This window comes from Neovison vison, chromosome 3 (genome assembly GCF_020171115.1).
Source record: "Neovison vison isolate M4711 chromosome 3, ASM_NN_V1, whole genome shotgun sequence".
NCBI classification, from domain to species: domain Eukaryota; kingdom Metazoa; phylum Chordata; class Mammalia; order Carnivora; family Mustelidae; genus Neogale; species Neogale vison.
This window is the reverse complement of record NC_058093.1, coordinates 59339801-59358590: the sequence shown is the minus strand read 5'-3', so window position 1 is coordinate 59358590 and position 18790 is coordinate 59339801. Positions and strand designations below refer to the sequence as shown.

At 36.6% G+C, this 18790-nt stretch overlaps 1 protein-coding gene across 2 annotated transcripts; it reads left to right on the top strand.

Annotated features, from left to right (window-relative positions):
- Positions 1–731: 731 nt before the first annotated feature.
- On the top strand, positions 732–17571 carry GCG (glucagon). 2 transcript variants are annotated; one of them, XM_044240924.1, is made up of 9 exons: positions 732–744; positions 6874–6934; positions 7408–7523; positions 8354–8519; positions 11722–11822; positions 13404–13565; positions 15244–15381; positions 16726–16869; positions 17538–17571. In XM_044240924.1, the coding sequence occupies exons 5-9, from the start codon at positions 11731–11733 to the stop codon at positions 17542–17544; spliced, it is 543 nt and encodes a 180-aa protein (XP_044096859.1). In that variant the 5' UTR covers positions 732–744; positions 6874–6934; positions 7408–7523; positions 8354–8519; positions 11722–11730; the 3' UTR covers positions 17545–17571. The 2 variants fall into 2 exon arrangements, with proteins under 2 accessions (XP_044096859.1, XP_044096860.1); XM_044240925.1 differs by lacking the exon at positions 17538–17571 and having other exon boundaries at positions 16726–16873.
- Positions 17572–18790: the final 1219 nt, after the last annotated feature.

Below are 18790 nucleotides of genomic sequence, written 5' to 3'. Positions count from 1 at the left end.
GAAGACCATTGTTGTGGAAAGGAGTGTTCTAACCTACAAAGAACATGGCATATGGAGAGGATTACCTCTGAGAAGCCAAAAGGAACCTCAAACTCAAGGCAGTTTTACCCATCACCCCTGAGTCTTCTATAACAGAGCAGAGGTATACCTACCCTCAGGACAGGCCTGGGGAAGATAGAGGAGGAAGGAGCTGTAATCATCATTCCCTTACCTGTGAATGGTGGGTCCCTTACCCTACCTTCCCTGTAGTTCTTTGCCTGTTATCCAGCTCCTGTCCTGTGCCCCCTTTCACCTCCAGGTTTTGTTGCTACCATGTGTCTCCAGACTACATTGATTTTATCTAGCTCATGCTTTGTAACTAAGGGGTCAAACTCTTCTTTTTTTCTTAAGGTTAAATTGGTAAATAATGTTATATAAGTTTCAAGGGTACCACAGTGTAATTCAGTGTTTGTATATACTACACAGTGATCACAAGTCTAGTTACCACCATCCATGACCATTAAACTGAGCCCCTTCACTCCTCTGCCTGCCTCCAATCCCCTTCCCCTGTAAAAATCCCCAATATAGTCTCTATCTGTGAGTTTATTTTTATTTTCTTTGTTCATTTGTTTTGTTTTTCAGATTTCACATTTAAGTGAAATCATACGGTATTTGCTTTCTCTACCTGACTTGGTTCACTTAGCATAGTACCTTGGAAGTCCATCCACGTCGTCACATACGGCAAGATTTTCTTCTTTTATTATAGTTGAGTAGTATTTTGTTGTGTGTGTCAGAGTATGCATGTATTCCATTGTGTGTGAAATCCATTCATTTATCGATGGACACTTGTTTCTATATCTAGGCCATTGTAACTAATAATCAGCATAGGGGTGCATATTTCAATATGTTTTCAAATTAGTGTTTTCATACTCTTTGAATAAATACTCAGAAGTGGAATAACTGTATCATATGGTGGTTCTATTTTTAATTTCTTGAGGAATCTCCATACTGTTTTCCATAGTGGCTGCACTAATTTACATTCCCAGCAACAGTGTACAAGAGTTCCCTTTTCTGCACATCCTCTCCAGTACTTGTTGTTTCTTGTCTTTTTGATAATAGCCAGTCTGATAGATGTCAGTTATACCTTATTGTAGTTTTGACTTGCATTTCCCTGCTGATTAGTGATGTTTAACATGTTTTCACGTACCTATTGAACATGTCTGTCTGTCTTCTTTGGAAAAATGTCTATTCAGATCCTCTGCCCATTTTTTAAATCAAATTGTTCTTTCATTGTTGAGTTGTGTGAGTTGTTTGTATATGTTAAATATTAACTCCCTATCAGATATATATCTCCCATTTAGTAGTTGTCTTGTGTTTTGTCCATGGTTTCCTTCAGCATGCATAAGTTTTTTTAGTTTGATGTAGTCCCATGCATTCCTATTTGTTTATTTTTGCTTTTGTTGCCCTTGCCTCTGGATTCAGATCCAAAAATATTCATCAGGATATTAGGGCTTACCACTTGTGTGTTTTCTTCTAAGATTTTCGTGGTTTCAGCTCTTATATTCAAGTCTTTAATTCATTTTGAGTTAATTTTTCTGTATGGTGTTAGAGGTCCAATTTTATTCTTTGCATGTGGCTGTTCAGTTTTTCAACACCATTTCTTGAAGAGACTGTCTTTTCATTATTTGTATATTTTTGCCTCCTCTGTCAAAGATTAATTGACCATATATGTGAGATTTTATTTCTGGACTCTATTCTGTTTCATTGATCTATGGGTCTGTTTTTATGCCAATACCATACTGTTTGGTTACTATAATCTTGTAGTATAGTTTGAAATTAGGGGGCATGGTATCACCAGCTTTTTTCTTTCTCAAGATTTCTTTGGCTATTCAGAATTATTTATGATTCCATACAAATTTTTAAATTATTTGTTCTAGGTCTGTGAAAATACATTGAAATGGTACTGGAATTTTGATAGGGATTTCATTGAACCTATAGACTGCTTTTGAGACTATGAACCTTTTAATAATGTTAATTCTACCAGTCCATGAGCATAGAATATCTTTTCATTTATTTGTGTCTTCATTTTTGTTTTAATATCTTACATCTTCTCCTCTTTCATTTCTGATTTTATTTTCTTGTGCCCTCTTTTCCCCCCCTTGGTGAGTCTAGTTAAAGGTTTGTCAATTCCGTTTATCTTTTCAAAGAACAACTCTAAGTTTTATTGATCTTTTCTATTGTCATTTATTTCTTCTCTAATCTTTATTATTTCCTTCCTTCTGCTTCAACTTTATGCTTTTTTTATTCTTTTTTCCCTAGTTCCTTGAGGTGTAGAGCTAGATTGTTTATTTGAGATTTTTCTTGTTTGTTGAAGTAGGTTATATTTAAACTTCCCTCTAAAAACTGTTTTTGCTGTATACCACAGATTTTGGACTGTTGTATTTCCATTTTTATTTTGTCTCCAGGCGTTTTTAAATTTCTCCTTTGATTTCTTTGTTGAACCATTAGTTGTTCAGTGCCACGTTCTTTAATCTTCACGTATTTGTGATTTTTCCAGTTTTCTTCCTATGATTGATTTTTAGTTTTATACCATTGTGGTCTGAAAAGATGTTTGATATAATTTCAATATTTTTAAGTTTATTGAGACTTCTTTTCTGACCTAATACACTAGCTATCCTTCAAAAAAAAAAAAAAATAGGAGTTTATCATCACTAAAGTGACCTTACAAGAAATGGTAAAAGGACTTCTTTAAGCCAAAAGGAAAAACCACAAACTGGTAACTACATATAAAGGTAAAGATAACACTGTCAAATGCAAATACCTAATAAAGTTAGTGGATTAATCACTTGTAAATCTAATATGAAGATTGAAAGACAGAAAATACTAAAATTTTAAGTGTAATAGTTAAGAAACAAAATAAAAATCTATACATATATACAAAGCAAAAATCTGTAGTAGATACACAAATGAAAATGAGAAAGGAATCCAGACATAACACTAAAGACAATCACCAAATAACAAGGGAAGAAAACAAGACAAGAGAAAAGGAACAGAGAGAAACTACAAAAAAAGCCAGAAAATCACCAACAAAATAGCAATAAATACATTCCTGTCAGTAATTGTAAATGGACTAAATGTTCCAATTAAGAAGTATAGAGTGGCTGAGTGGACAAAAGAACCAACCAGGACACATCTATGTGTTACCTACAAAAGACTCACTTCAGATCTAACAACACACACAGACTGAAAGTGAAGGGTAAGAAAAGATATCCCCATGCAAAAGGAAGCAAAAAGAAAGCTGGTGTAGTTATATTTGTATTAGACAAAATAGATTTTAAAATAAAGACCATGATTAAAGACAAAGAAGGGTATTATTGTGTAATGATAAAGGGGTCAATCCAACCAGAGGATATAAAATCTGTAAATATTTATTCACCCAATATAGGAGCACCTAAATCTATAAAGCAAATATTAACAGACCTAAAAGGTGAAATGGACAGCAATGCAATAATAACAGGAGACTTTAATACCCCACTTATATCAATGGATAGATCATCCAGACAGATAAGCAATAAGGAAACATTGGCCTTAAAAGACATATTAGACCAGATGGACTTAATACATATATTCAGAACATTCCATCCAAAAACAGCAGAATATACATTCTTTTCTAGTGCACATGGAATATTTCTTTTTAGCTATTTGAATATTCATGCTACTCCCTCTGGCCTACAAAATTTTTGTTGAAATATTAGCTGATAATCTTACAGGGGTTCCCTTTTATATAGCAAGTTGTTTTTTTCTTACTGCTTTTAATATTCTCTCTTCCTCTTTAATGTTTGACAGTTTGATTATAACTTGTCTTTTTGTGGATCTCTTTGGGTCCATCTTGTTTAGAACTCTCTGTTCTTTCTGGAGCTAGATGTCCTTTTCCTTCCCCAGTTTAGGGAAGTTTTCAGCTATTATTTCTTCAAATAATTTTTCCATCCCTTTCTCTCTTCTTCTTCTTCTGGGACCACTATAATGTGGATATTATTTCATATGATGTTGTCCTACAGGGTGAAAGGTCAAACTCTGGCTTTCAAAGGAACTGATTAATTAGTGCTAATGCCTCATGCCACACTTATTTTATTATAGTTTTCATTTGACTTATTTTTTGGGAAGATTCATACTTATGTGGTATAATCAGAATCACATAATAAATCCTGTTTACTTCTCAGCCAACTCAACAATTGTCAGTATTCAGCCATGCTAATATGATTTATACTTCGACCAACAGCTCTTTTTATTTTTGTGTTTTTAAAAGATATTATTTACTTATTGATTTAATTTCATTTTAGCAGGAGGGGCAGGGAGTGTGAGAGAGAATCTCAGGCACACTCCACACTGAGCATGGAGCCTGATGCAGGGCTCTATGCCAGGACCCTGCGATCGTGACCTGAGCTGAAAGCAAGAGTCACACATTTAACCAACTGTACCACCCAGGGACCCTCTCTTTTTAAGTTATACAATTTTTTTCTTTTAGTTAAAATTTATATAAATCAAATTTATATAAATCTGATTTTTTAATCTTAGTTTTGCCTATTCTTGAACTTCTAAAAACAGATTCATCCAGTATGCAGTATTTTTGTGAGTCCTCACTCAGCATATCTGTGAAATTCATCCACATTGGTGCCAGTACCAGTTTTTCATTCTTTTTTGTTATTGTTGTTCAGTAGTATTCCACTGTATAAATTCCATACCACAGTTTGTTTAATATTTTACTTTCTGACAATTGTTTCCAATTTTAGCTATAGCTAGAAAGCTCCTGTGAATGTTTTTTTGAGTCTTTTTGTAGATAAATATTTTCATTTCTCTTGAGTGAAATTACTAGGTCAAAGGGTAATTATTTAGGAAGAGGTACTTAACCTCTTCTCAAAGTGGTTGTGCTGTCACTTCTTTTTATATTGTATTTCTTTGTTATTTTGAATTGATACTTAAACCAAGTGGACAAAAAAAACCCCAAAGTATAACAAGTATATATTGAGAAGTATTCTTGGCATCTGTTTCTGTCTACCTCACTGGTCCATACCGCAGCTGAGTGCTTCTGTTAGTTTCTTGTGCATTCTTCCAATTATTTTAAATGCAGTGATTAAATAAACATATATTTGTCCCATTCCCTCTCCTAACTCAAAAGTGGCCTACTATGTATTTCCAAAATGCCCCTCCCTATTTTCACCTAACAATATATCCTGGAGTCTTTCTATATTGGTGAATAAAGAGCTTCCTCATTGTTTTTTCTGAACCCTGCTCTATCGATGGTTCCAACTTGTTATTATTATACACAATGCTGCAATGAAGAGCCTTGTACCTACATCCATTAAATACATATGTAGTAATAAAATTGGGATCAACTTTCAGAGTGATGCTTTAGCCTTATGAAGCCAGGGGTTGTAGATATTTGTAATTTTGTAATATTGTCAAATTGTGCCCCCAAACATGCTATAACATGTTGTGCTCCCATTGTTCATGCAAGAGAAAACTCCTTGTCCGTAGTCTTGCTACTAGAGAGTAGTGATCTTTGCCATTCTCAAATATTTCAACCCAACTATTCTGAACAGCTTAGCAAAATAAACACACAAAACTCCTGTAATCCATGATTTCATCAGGTGAGATTCTAAGAAGAACCCACTACATAATTTGTGGGGCAAAGTGCAAAACAAAAATGCAGAGCCCTTGTTCAAAAGTTATTAAGAATTTCAAGATGATCGGAGCAGAGTATTAGGCCAAGCATAGGGCCCTTCTAAACATGTGATCTCTTGCAACAGCATAGGTTTGAAGCCATAAAAGTTATCCCAGGTCCTAAGCATCATAAAGAAAACAAGTAATCTTTGAATAAATACCTTATTCTACCTTAAAACTTGATGCATATTTTTGTACTACTCCATATAATAATTATGTTTTATATTACTTCTATTAAGTCAAACTGATGTTTCAGGAAAGTATATCATAGCTAGGATGTGGCGGTGCCCCCTGGCAGCCATCAGGTATCTCCCGTAGTCTGATGGGAGAACTCTAGATGGCATATCCCATAATTTCCCTGCTTCCAGACAAACTATTTAACACTAGTCATTTAACTATAAGGACCCCACTTTCTCTGCCTCACATCTGAATGACCAAATAACTATTGTGATGGGAATGGAAGGCCAAGTGGAAGCTGGTGTGGGGCAGTCATTGGAAGAAGATCCACAAGCCCACAATTGTATTGATGTTTGTCTTGATTTCTGATAATATGATGTCCATCAAGGAGACTGCTCTGGCCCTGCTAAGCAGGAGAACAGTGCTCTGTACAATGAAGCTTGGAATGCCTCTGCATTTTCAGAATGTTTGTTATTAATAGTATTGGGGACTGCCAAGAACCAGTGTAGGGGGGCTGAAGATGAAGCCAGAGGAAATTTCCTCAAAGAACTTGGAATAGTCCCTTCTGAAGTAATAGAAAGCAAGTGCAGTGGAGGGAAACAAGTTTTGTAGTAAGATATTGGGAGGGAACAAAGCCAGGTGCTGTGTTAAGGGCTTTTATACAACATCTCCAGACACCTCTCCCCCCAACACGCCCAGCGCCCTGTGCCCACTCCCTCCCCCCCTCCCCCGTTAGGACTGCTCCAGAAACAGACATCTGAAAAGTAGACACAGAGGACTGAAGAGACATCTATTCAAATAGGCAAAGAGGAAAAATAGAACTGAAGGTCAAACAATTACTACAAATATAGCCAGTATACTCAGGAGGGAAGAGGGAAGAACAACTCCATAGTAAGCTTATCTACACTTTAAAGCCATTTCTCTGTTTTTAAGTGTTAATCCATACTGTCCAGAGGAGGGCCACCTTTCTTGCTCTTTCGCCCCCCCTGCTGGCAGTGCTAAGAAGCAATCCTCCGGTGAAAATACCAGCAAGGGTTGAGAAGACAAAGAAAACAAGGTAGGTATTTTATGCAGCCATACTTCTCAGACTTTAATATGCATATGAATTGCCTGGGAATCTTGGTAAAATGCAGATTCTTATTGGGTAAGTCTGGGTTTGGGCCTGAGTGTCTGCATTCCTAGCAAGCTCCCAGGTGATGTGGGTTTGGGGACCACACTTTGAATCACCATCAGTAACCACCAGCACTAACTCTCTTCTTCTCTTCCTGAGGTCTCCCAATTTCACATAGAACTTAGCTCTATGGCCTTTAACTGGCTCTACATCCAACAGTGGGTCCAATCCACTGGTGAAAAATGAGATGTTTCTCCAGTTGCTTCCACGATTTACTTCCGTACGAGTCATCTGCTTTGTCATGAAGTTGATGATATCCAAATACTGGAATCTAGCTAGGAGATATGGCAATAATTTTGTCATATGGAATCACAGTTTTATCTTACAAGACTCTTGTGACCAGTCCTCTCATTTTGCAGGTGAGGAAGCTGAGGCACTAGGAGAGTGTGTGACTTGACCATGGTCCCGCAGTTTGTGGACAGCAGCCAGACCAAAATCGAATTACACCGACACTGTTCTCATGCTGCCTGTCCAGGTCATTTCGCGTTTTTCTCTTTCTCTAAAATGGCCAAACTCACATCTGCTGAATCTTATGCATCATTAGATTCCTAAATGGCAGATCACAAAACTCAGGAAATGTGACAGTATGCATCTCATGTCAAGAGCTTTCCTCAAATTTGTTCTTTTATGAATTAGAGTCAGGGACTCTTATCAACACAGTTAGTGTTTATGTGTCCATCATAAGAAAAAAGAAGTACGAGTTCCTGTCTTATTATCATCACCTATCTCAGATGTTTAATCCTCATTTTGCTTTATCCTTTCTGCCTGAATCCAGTTTGCTACAACAGGACACATTAGGTCTTAAGCGATATTTTTAAAAATTCCCCTCCAAAATAATACAAATTAATTCCATAGGGTGGGGATGAGAAGATTCTTATTGAGTATGTGTTGAGTGAATGATTTATTATTTGGGTAGGTGATAGAATGAACTGGTTATTGCAATCAGATAACTGTCTCATAACTAGACAGCAAAAGAAAGGACTTGTAAGACCCTCCAATGAGGCCCTGCTCAGAGTGAGATCAGCCATAAACCATGTAATTTCCATGTTTGGTGGTTTTTTTTTTTTGTCTTCGGCATCAGAATTCACTTTAGAGTACTTAAGTGATTTTTATGCCTGACTGACAGTGAAGGGTGAATTTCCAAATTGCCCTTTTCCATTCCCAACAACAACAACGAAAAGAAGCAGGAGAGTAAATAAAAAGTTTCCTGGTCCCAGAGGCCCCACCCAGCATACGCATAGAATGCAGATGAGCAAAGTGAGTGGGCGAGTGAAATCGTTTGTAACAAAAACTCATTATTTACAGATGAGAAATTTATATTGTCAGCGTATTATCTGTGAGTCTGAACAACGCTAAGAGTATATAAACCCAGTGGGCTCGGCTGCACAAGTACAGGGCTCAGGACAAAGCACATCCAGAGGTCCGAAAAAGGGGCTTGGTCTCTCTCCACCTGCTCTGTTCCAGTCAGAAGGTAAGATGACCAGTGAGGGATCGCAAGACTGTAAATCTCTGCTTGGGGTGCTGATAGGTATTTTTAAGGAGGCAAAGTATTATGAATGAAGTCCTGTTTTTTCATCTTAAGCCTTATTGCTATTAGTTCATGGGGGCAGAATGGAGATGAAAAAGTGACATAAAATGCATTTACGTATATTTAATTCAACCTAGTGAAGCTGAACAGTGAATGGGATAACAATTCCATGCAGAGATATATAATAGAAAGAAAGACAAAGATTTCAAATCAATGTCCTTGTTATAAGATTTAACTGTTATGAGAACTGCATTTTTAAATAAGTGGTAACATTTTGAAAAATAAATATTTTCCTTGAGTTTGATAAATGTGTATACTACTTTGAACAGAAGGCGCCTTTTAAATTCAGCAGAAATGTGTCCATTAGAGAAGCTATAACAGCAATTGCTCCTTACCAATGAAAACTTATGGTTTTCTGAAAGAGCAGAATCAACATCATCTTTCAAATATTCAAATTTCTGATAAGTCTATCAAAAAAAAATCGAGTCCATGAAATCAGCTCTTTGTAAATGAGACAGAGCATATCTGGTGCAAAGACAAATATAGTCAATTATTGGGAAGGCTTTGGATGGAACTGAGTAAAACCACTGATTAATAATTCCTTACTATGTATTAAAAACCAATAATAATAAATAATATACCTAAAATGTCCACATTCTGAAATGAAATTTTAGTAAATCTCTTTAGAAAAAAACAAACAAACAGATGTTCTAAAGTACCTATTTAGGTTCTTAAGGATAAGAACAATTTTACAAAGATCCTCAATGGAGAAAATGACAAAATGGTATGTTTTTTAAATGAACCAACCAGTTTGAAAAGTACCTATTTGGCCTCCAATACCAATGTATTTGGGTATATAACATAATGTCACCTTGTCAGGTCTAAGGTTTATCTTCCTAAAAGACTTCCTACACAAAGAATGCTATTGTTATGGTATTTTCCTCTACGTTTGATTGGAAATGTGTGGGTCTGAAAAAACTGCAGATTCTCTCTTTAGGCTACCGGAAAGGGGGGGTGATTAAAATTCTTCTCTTATTGAGTAGGAGCTTGACCTAAAATAACATAAATACAAGCTTTCTCAGCAGTGGCAGTCAAACAATCTTATTCTTAAAATTTTCACAATTCCGCAGGCTTCCACTAAATGAAAAGAAATGATATTTTTAAAAAGCAGTTCCTTTTTCAGTGAAACTCATTTTATTGTCTGTAGAGGACTTCAGATATTCACTTCTGTACTGTTGCTTCTCTTTAGGTCAGTTCCCATCGTGGCAGAATCCCACCTGTTCTAAATCTGTTTCCGTAGAACATATTAGAAAATATTGTCAAATCTTTTGCAACTTTGTGTAGAAGGAATTATTTAGGACTAAACTGACTTTTTCTTTTTTTTTCAAGATTGTATTCATTTATTTGACAGAGAGAGATCACAAGTAGGCAGAGAGGCAGGCAAAGAGGGGGAAGCAGTCTCCCTGTTGAGCAGAAAGCCCTATGCAGGGCTCAATCCCAGGACCCTGGGATCATGACCTGAGCTGAAGGCAGAGGCTTTAACTCGCTGAGCCACCCAGGTGCCCCCTAAACTGACTTTTTAACAGTAAGGTAACCCTAAAAAGAAATGCTTGCTTTAATTTTTTAAAAATTCCCCAAAGCCTGAACTTACAGTTGAGAATTTTAACCAGAAGACACAACCTGCATATGTGATAAAGTTTCCGAAGTTTGCCAACTAGGTAAGCTGAAGTGGAGCAAAATGTCAAATTAGTAACTTAATACTGACGAATATGTAATTCCTATTTTGTTGCTTTGTCTAACTGGTCACTTAATCCACAAAGACAATACTTCAAAGAAAGAAAAAAAATACCATTGCAGGTACTATGGTCTCCATGTTTTAGCACCAAAGATAGTAAATATGGCAAGAATGTTCAAGAAAAGATTGATAGTTTAAAATGATAATATTTGTAAAATCTTTCTTTCAGACCAAATGCCCTGTGCTAAAAATACTCATTCAAATTATTTATGGATAAGTATAATCAAACTTGGATTGAAATCCCCACTTCTCAAGGTAGACACGGTCCGTCTCAAAAGTAACAGAGAGAACTCCAAGACAAACATCAGATTCAAAGTTTTCATGCAGTTAAATAGAGGAGCTTGCCCTGTGGGGACACACGACTGCCCCGCATTCATATTGATCCCCACCCATCCACACTGCCTCATCATGTCCTTGGCATCCAGTGGCTTCACAGGGCATCTGCTTGAGCGATGAAGACAAGCAAACAGGTGTATCGTACAACCAGGCCTAGGGTGTCAGTAGCAGTGAATGACACATCCTGGACTAAGTCCAATTATAAAACAACCTGGGGACTTCCAAGGCTTCAGAAGCAAGCATTAATTTTCTTTATGACAGTGATCTCTTAGTTTCTTGGTTGTGATTGTTCAAGTTGCCAGAAGCATTAGTTCTTGTTGCAAATTGCTTGTCTTTAAAATGATTTTTCCCTTTAATTTAGAACAGGTCAAAGCACCCTAAAATACCTCAAATCTGTTGGCCGCTTTATAATTACAAAGTCTAGACCAAGTTACACTATTTAAAATATAAATGAATAATACATCTGAACCGACAGCTGGTATGCCAAGTTGTAGCCTGAGGCTGCTTTAAGATGGTTGAAATGCAGTATAATGTAAATGCTTGGAAGTGGAGGACTATTAATTGAAAGCCAGACTGATAGTGAAGGGGGTGGCATTATGGATAAGGTGCCATTCAGGCTAACCATATGTAGCATATCATCTACAGTAGATATTTTAAATGTTTATCATGGACATTTTTAATTTCAAGTCTGGAAATGAGCCTTCTAATCATTAACACAAGTGTCCTACCCTAATGAAAAAGCTTAGTTGGTGGTACACATCTTTTTTTTTTTAATTGGGTGGAACATATCTTTTGTATCCTTTTTGTCACCAAACAAAATCTGGGGGGAAATAGAATCTACTATTTGAAATTAAGCTGGGAACATGGTCAGAGTAAAATTGGTGACTAGCTTATTCTTTTTAGTTGTAATATTTACTTAGTCAAAATCGAATTAATTTCATCTGATGGGTTCAAATACGGTTTGTGGTCTCCCCCCTGCCCCCAGTCCAAGCCTCTGACTCTATGTTCCCACAGGCAGCAAAAATGAAAAGCATTTACTTTGTGGCTGGATTGTTTGTAATGCTGGTACAAGGCAGCTGGCAACGTTCCCTTCAAGAGACAGAGGAGAAATCCAGGTATTAAATGCTTAGATTTGAACTAACGTAACATTATGGTTAGAATAGAGCCCGTAAAAGCTATGATTCGTGAATAGATCTGAGTAAAATCCTTTGTACGTATTCCAAATGTTCGAAGTATCATTGTGATAAAGGCTTTTCTGCAGAATAGATCAGAGTGTGTGCTCTCTCACAACCAAAGGGGTGGTCAATGTTAAAAATCTGTTACACAGGAAATTATAGCTCTTTGACATCTTCAGCTGATCCTATCTATCTGTTCATTACACACTGTAGAGTAGATTATTTTAATTATTCCTACCAACTTTGTGTCTTTTACTCTTTTTAAAAAATAATGGTTGGTTGCTAATTGTGAAAGTAGTATGTGTTCATGATGGAAAATTTTTAAAAACACGAAAAATTTTTTCAAGTACTCAAACTTCCCTATTCAGAGAAAACTACTCATAATTCTAAAATTTGGTGTATTACTTTCCTGTATTTTATGTGCACTATACAGTGCACATAAATATTATGCACTATACATAAATATATCCCAGGAACTATGCTTTTTTTCTATTTTTTCTTTTTCATTACATTGCCAATTCTTTCTTATGTCATTAAAAATATCTATTAAATGTATGACCCTTTAATGACTGCATACTATTTCATCTCATAAATGTGTAATATTTATCTAGTTATTCTTCTTTTATTGAACACTTAAGAATTCTTCAAATTTTCCCACAAAGAATGCCGCAAATAGCATTTTCCCCTACATTTCTTGCTATTTTCTGAGGATAGATTTCTAGTCGTAGAATTACTATGTCAAAGGGTTTGAATGAGTCTAAATTTTTTATATTATCTTGCCAACTTGCTTTCCAGAAAAGTCACACACATACACACTCCCATCAGCAGTATAGAAATACTTCTTTCACACTATCCTCCACAGTATTTAATCTTTACTAATTTGACAGGTAGAGATAGTATCTCATTTCTATTTCTGAGTATTAATCACATTGAGTATTTCCCCAAATTTCCCATGCCAACCAACTGTTGATTACTGGCATGCATATTATCCACCATACAGTTTCAAATGACCAAGTGAACTTTCTTGTCTTTTTTTTTTTTTTTTTTTGAGTGTTTGTCTTTCTTCCACCATTAGCTACCATATAACCAAGTCACTGGGCTACTTGTTTATAATAATATATCCAAAAACACAATTAGGGACATAAATCTGCTGCTGTCCAACAAATGAGGTGTAATTTTTTACTCTTTTAAAATACTGAAGCCACTGAACTCTTTTTCATTATTAGTGTAAACATGAGTAGATGCATTAAGTGGAAAAGAAAAGATTTCTTTAATCCCATTTCAGAAAAGAGAAGCCAGTTGAAAAATCTACTACTAGAATTCAGAATCAGAGTATATTCAATTCCAATAAAAGTGTGGAATTCCCATGGCAAGCTAAAGGTGTCTCTGAACTACCCACTGAAATTCTCAAGACACCTGCCTTCCAGCTTCATATAGTACAGTATTTTGTAAAGAAGATGCTGTTCAAGGGATTCTACTCTTAAGAAGACATTTATTTGCACCAATTATTGTTCTTCACAGATCATTCCCAGCTCCTCAGACAGACCCGCTTAGTGATCCAGATCAGATGAGTGAAGACAAGCGCCATTCCCAGGGCACATTCACCAGTGACTACAGCAAGTATCTGGACTCCAGGCGTGCCCAGGATTTTGTGCAGTGGTTGATGAGCACCAAGAGAAACAAGTAAGGATCTGATCCTGGTCCAAAAGTTGCACACAAATATATTACATAAATATGTCTAAAATTTCTCCCGACTTCTTCTTCTTCTTCTTTTTTTTTTTTTTTTATCATGCTCATCAAAGCATGCCCATAAACTCTTCCAATTTTGATGATTTTCAAAGTTGGTTATATTATTCTTTGCATTATTCCTCTGAATGCCCTCCCCACCCCACCCCTCCAATTCTCTTACCTACCCTCCAATGGGACATAGATTTTAAATGATGTTCCCAACTGTGTCTTGACCCATTTCCCTTTAAAATCGGAAGTTGACCTTTGTGGACCTGCAAAGTTAGGATTCTAATTTCTGACCAAAGGATAGAGCAAATTCAACATTCCCTTGTAGGGTTCAAACTCATGACTGTGATCACATTAAAAGTATCCTCTAGCCAAGTTATCATGGTAAGGAATGGAAACAGATGCAGTCTTTTTCTTATAGAATACAATCCAAGATACACATTTAAAATTACAGCCTAGCTGCACAGCATAAAGAGAGAAGAAGGCAAATAAGAACACAAGCCTATCGTAAGGCATACATTTTAATGTTGGATTTTCTTTGACAGTGTTGGGTTTTTTGCTACATCTAGGCTACTGGAGGAAATCATCCGCAAGGGTTTCACAGAGATGGTGGAATTTCACAATTTCTTTGGAGGGTGGCCCACAAGGGGAAGGGAGTTATGCATACAAAGTAGCTGAAGGAATCTAAAAATCAGGAAAAGGGCATAGATTTGTCTGGATAGAATAGAGAAGGGAGAGAGGAAGTGAGAGCAAGAGAGTGAACAGAGCCAGCAGCAGAAAAAGGAGTGGCAAAGTGGTTGACCTAAAGGTCTTGAAGTGGAATTGCAGCTGCAGGAAAGATGGCGGTCACGGCCAGAGCAGACACTGGGAGAAGTCTCTGCCAAGGACTACAGATGAGGCCATTGGTAAAATGTGGGAAATCACAAATTTGAGAAAATGAAAACAAGTGTCCTCACTTCTAGGAAGGGAATGCCACAACGTGGTAAACAAACGGAAAACAATTTTTTTGTCAGGCGATTTCTGTTGTGTGTTTAAGATCAACCTTCTTAAGAACCTAGGGGAAACTGAGGGCAGCTTGTCCCCTTTTACACAAAGGGCTCTGCACACCCTTGGAGGGTGAAATGGAGTCCTCTTCTTAGCTTTCCTCATGGCTGGCCCATCACACATTCCCTTTAATCCATTATCATGTGGTCATTTGGATGATATTTTGAGATAATCCTTTGCTTTCCTTTGCACCATCTCATTAACTCTGACCCCTTATGGACTAAGAACAAACAGCTGCCTTGCTTGCAAGTAGCACAGCACAGTGCAGAGCCCAACATATATTGAGACTGAAGTAAACACAGCTTAATGATCAATGGCACAGACAAACAGGGGAGGTGAAAACGGGTGTGCTGGGTAGAGTGGAGGGGCTTTAGCCCGCCTTGGTTGTTACTAGCCCTCTCCCATCAGCCTTGGATCCAGATAATTAATGTAGCTTCAGAATGATCCCCTGGCCACCCTCATCTCCCAAATCTTCCCAAGCCCCTTCTACATAGGATCCTGAACCCAATGCTGCACTGCTTAAAGGTGAGAACCATATTGCTAAAGAGACAGATCTTCAACTTAACTTTCACATTTCTTTCAGGAATAACATTGCCAAACGTCATGATGAATTTGAGAGACATGCTGAAGGGACCTTTACCAGTGATGTAAGTTCTTATTTGGAAGGCCAAGCTGCCAAGGAATTCATTGCTTGGCTGGTGAAAGGCCGGGGAAGGCGAGAGTAAGTCTGTACATTCTTATTTAACATTTTTTTTTTTTTTGCATGATGCTGAAAACTTAAACTACACTTATCTATATATGGATCTGGATTACAGAAGCAATTAGTATAGTCTCACAAAGTGAGGAGATAACTTGAATTGGTGGGAGACAGTCTACAAAAGTCTATTCTGTTTTATTTTTTATAGCAAGTGTTAATAATATTTATAATTAATAATCATCCTCTAGTATAGTTGAGTTATAAAGAGGGTGTTCATTGGTCAACCCAGGACACTCTTGATAACAAAGAGAATGTTTTTGGTAACTGTACCAGGACAATAAGCTTAAACTTGAACTGTCTCGGGAAAACCAGAGATAAGGAAAGAGAAGACATAGTGCTGAAACCTGAAAGTCTGACTGTAAATATTTACAGGTGGGATCCCATATACGTGTGTGTCAGGATTCAGGTAAAAACATGACGAAGATGAAAAGGAACAAAACTTAAGACATGTAATGAAACACCACTCAACGTACAGATAGGTGGAAACACCCATAGATTTAACGATATGCCCATTTTTTAATAGGGCTGTCATATAGACAACCACTAAATTGTCAAAGTTGAAAATGAAGCTAAAGCCTTTTGGGACTTTCTTGGAACTTACCACAACCAAACAGATTCCTGAACCATCTCATTTTCTCCTGATCATTTTGATTGACATTTGAACTATGAGAGGCAGGAAATTCATGTTCAACTCTTTTTTTTTTTTTAAGTGAGATTTAAAACAAGCTCACTGAGACTTAAAGAGATCGTAGACAAAAGGAAACTAGTGTTGTCGCTGACTTTTAAAACATGAATGATCAAACTGGTAAAAGTCATGGTAAATAGTCACTTACAATTGAGGTTTTTTTAATAGTGTTTTAAAGTAATGCCAAAAATTCTGCTTTACTAAACCATTCAAAAAGAAAACGTTGCATAGACTAAGTTTTAATCCCTTCATACTGCACTTTGCAAGGCTGTTCAAAATAATCACTAGTTTTAGGAGACAGAACACGTTTTTCTGAGTTATAGACAAATTAAGTCTCAGTAATAACATCTGTGCTGCCAGTACACTAAAATCTTCAAAGTAGCCTGGAATATTGAAAAGGGCATGAAGTTACACAGGTTTGGGTTCCCATCCCAGCCCTACTCTTTCCTACCTAAATCATTCCCTTTCCCACAGGCAGGTTTCTGGGAGGCTTTTTCCTAATAGGCCCCTGGAAATAGAAACTGTTTCCCTGGGATCCTCACTCGAGTTACCGAGGATAGGCAATCCGTAAGGACTTACTTAAAACATTTAACTAAGTCCTCATTTGACCCTTTTTTTCTCAGTTTCCCAGAAGAAGTCGCCATTGTTGAAGAATTACGCCGCAGACACGCCGACGGCTCGTTCTCCGATGAGATGAACACGATTCTTGATGATCTTGCCACCCGGGACTTTATAAACTGGCTGCTTCAGACCAAAATCACTGAGAGGTAACTGTATTTTAGCTGATTCTGAAAACAACCAAAATTTCCATAAATATTACCATACAGGCTACAGGTTGTTCTCTATATCAGGGAGAGGGTCTTTATTTTGTCTCTTGGTATAAAATCAAAATTAGGAATCATTAAAGAAAATATTATTATACCCATTTTTGACCATTCCAGTCTTCATTCACCCACCTATTCCAAAAACATTTCCTGAGTTCCAACAAGGGATAAGCCATTAGGAACACAGATATGAATAAAACACGAATGTGCTTAGTCATTCACATATTAATGTTACATTAAAAATCACTATCTATATATAGACACTTTAGCACTAAGTAAAAAACCAGTACACACAGTATTAGATACTGAATATAGTAAACATTGTTGTAAAAATCTGAACACCAAAACTTAACCACTTATCTTGTTAGGTTATGATTGCTTTTTGTAATTATTCATAAACTTTATATTTCTTGATAGGAGAATTTTAGGATAAGTCATCTCTGAATGCAAATTTTGAAGAGTTCAAAAGACTAAGGGCTTTGTAAGATGAAAAGTTTGACGAACAAGTTTTATCAAAGCAAATCACTGAACTACTTCTTAGATAAATTAACTTTATCATCTCGGTATTAGAGCTGTGCTAAATCACTGCCATTTTTTTTTTTGATTCCTAGGAAGTAAGTACAATACTCTTCAAGATCATCTTCATATCACCAGCTAGCCATGTGGGATATTTGAAATTTCAAGTTCTGTAAATTTAAGACGTGTATTCTGAAACCATATTGCTTTGCATGCCAATAAATAAATTTTCTTTTAATGTTGTGTAGCCAAAGATTGTATATGGAATAACCATTGTCAAAATATTGCTAAAATACCAACTTTAAAATATGAAAATGCAGAATTCTCTCATTTTCTTATTTTGGATGAAGTTTCCTAACCTGCTTACATTAGCAATGAAATTATTTTTCTGTGGTATAATTTGTACATATAAATTATTTTAATCATAATATATCTGCATTTTAATGGTAGGATAAGGGAGGACTAGTAGTCACAGTGGTAAAACTGGGAAGAGGCATTCCTCTCGAAATATTTGTCATAAAAGTGCTCTGCCTTCACTATATCAAAGGTAGATAAATAAAATGTTCAAGCTTCTTCACCATGGTCTGTTTTCTCTCTTCTTCATGACCCCACTCCCTCCAAACACCTCTTCTTTCTAAGCTCATAGCCCATGAGCCAAATCTAGTGCCCAGACATGGCCCGATGATTTGAATGGCTGCATGGTGCTTCACCATTTTAGGCCAACACTGAAAAATCATTGTATTTCTATATAAACATATCCACTTCTGGCTTACCTTTTAAAAAATAGATCATCAGGCAATATTAAACCTACAAGACAAATCTCTTCTGGAGATAAGTACCAACTGCCTCATTCTAAGGAATCACATACTCTTAGTCATTTTTGTTTATCTTAAAAAAGAAAACAAAGGGCGCCTGGGTGGCTCAGTGGGTTAAGCCGCTGCCTTCGGCTCAGGTCATGATCTCAGGATCCTGGGATCGAGTCCTGCATCGGGCTCTCTGCTCAGCGGGGAGCCTGCTTTCTCCTCTCTCTCTCTGCCTGCCTCTCTGCCTGCTTGTGATCTGTCAAATAAATCAATAAAAAAATCTTTAAAAAAAAAGAAAAAGAAAACAAAACAGCTCTTAGTTTTGTTGATCCTTCCATTGTTTATCTGGTCTCTGTTTCACTTATTACCACTCTGATCTTTGTTATTTCCTTACTCCTGCCAACTTTGGGTGTACTTTGTTCTTGTTTTTCTAGATCCTGAGATGTAAAGTTAGGGTTATTTATTTGAGAGCTTTCGATTTCCTCAGTACAAACATTTGTCACTTTATCTTTCCGTCTAAGAACTGCTTTTGCAGCCTCTCATGC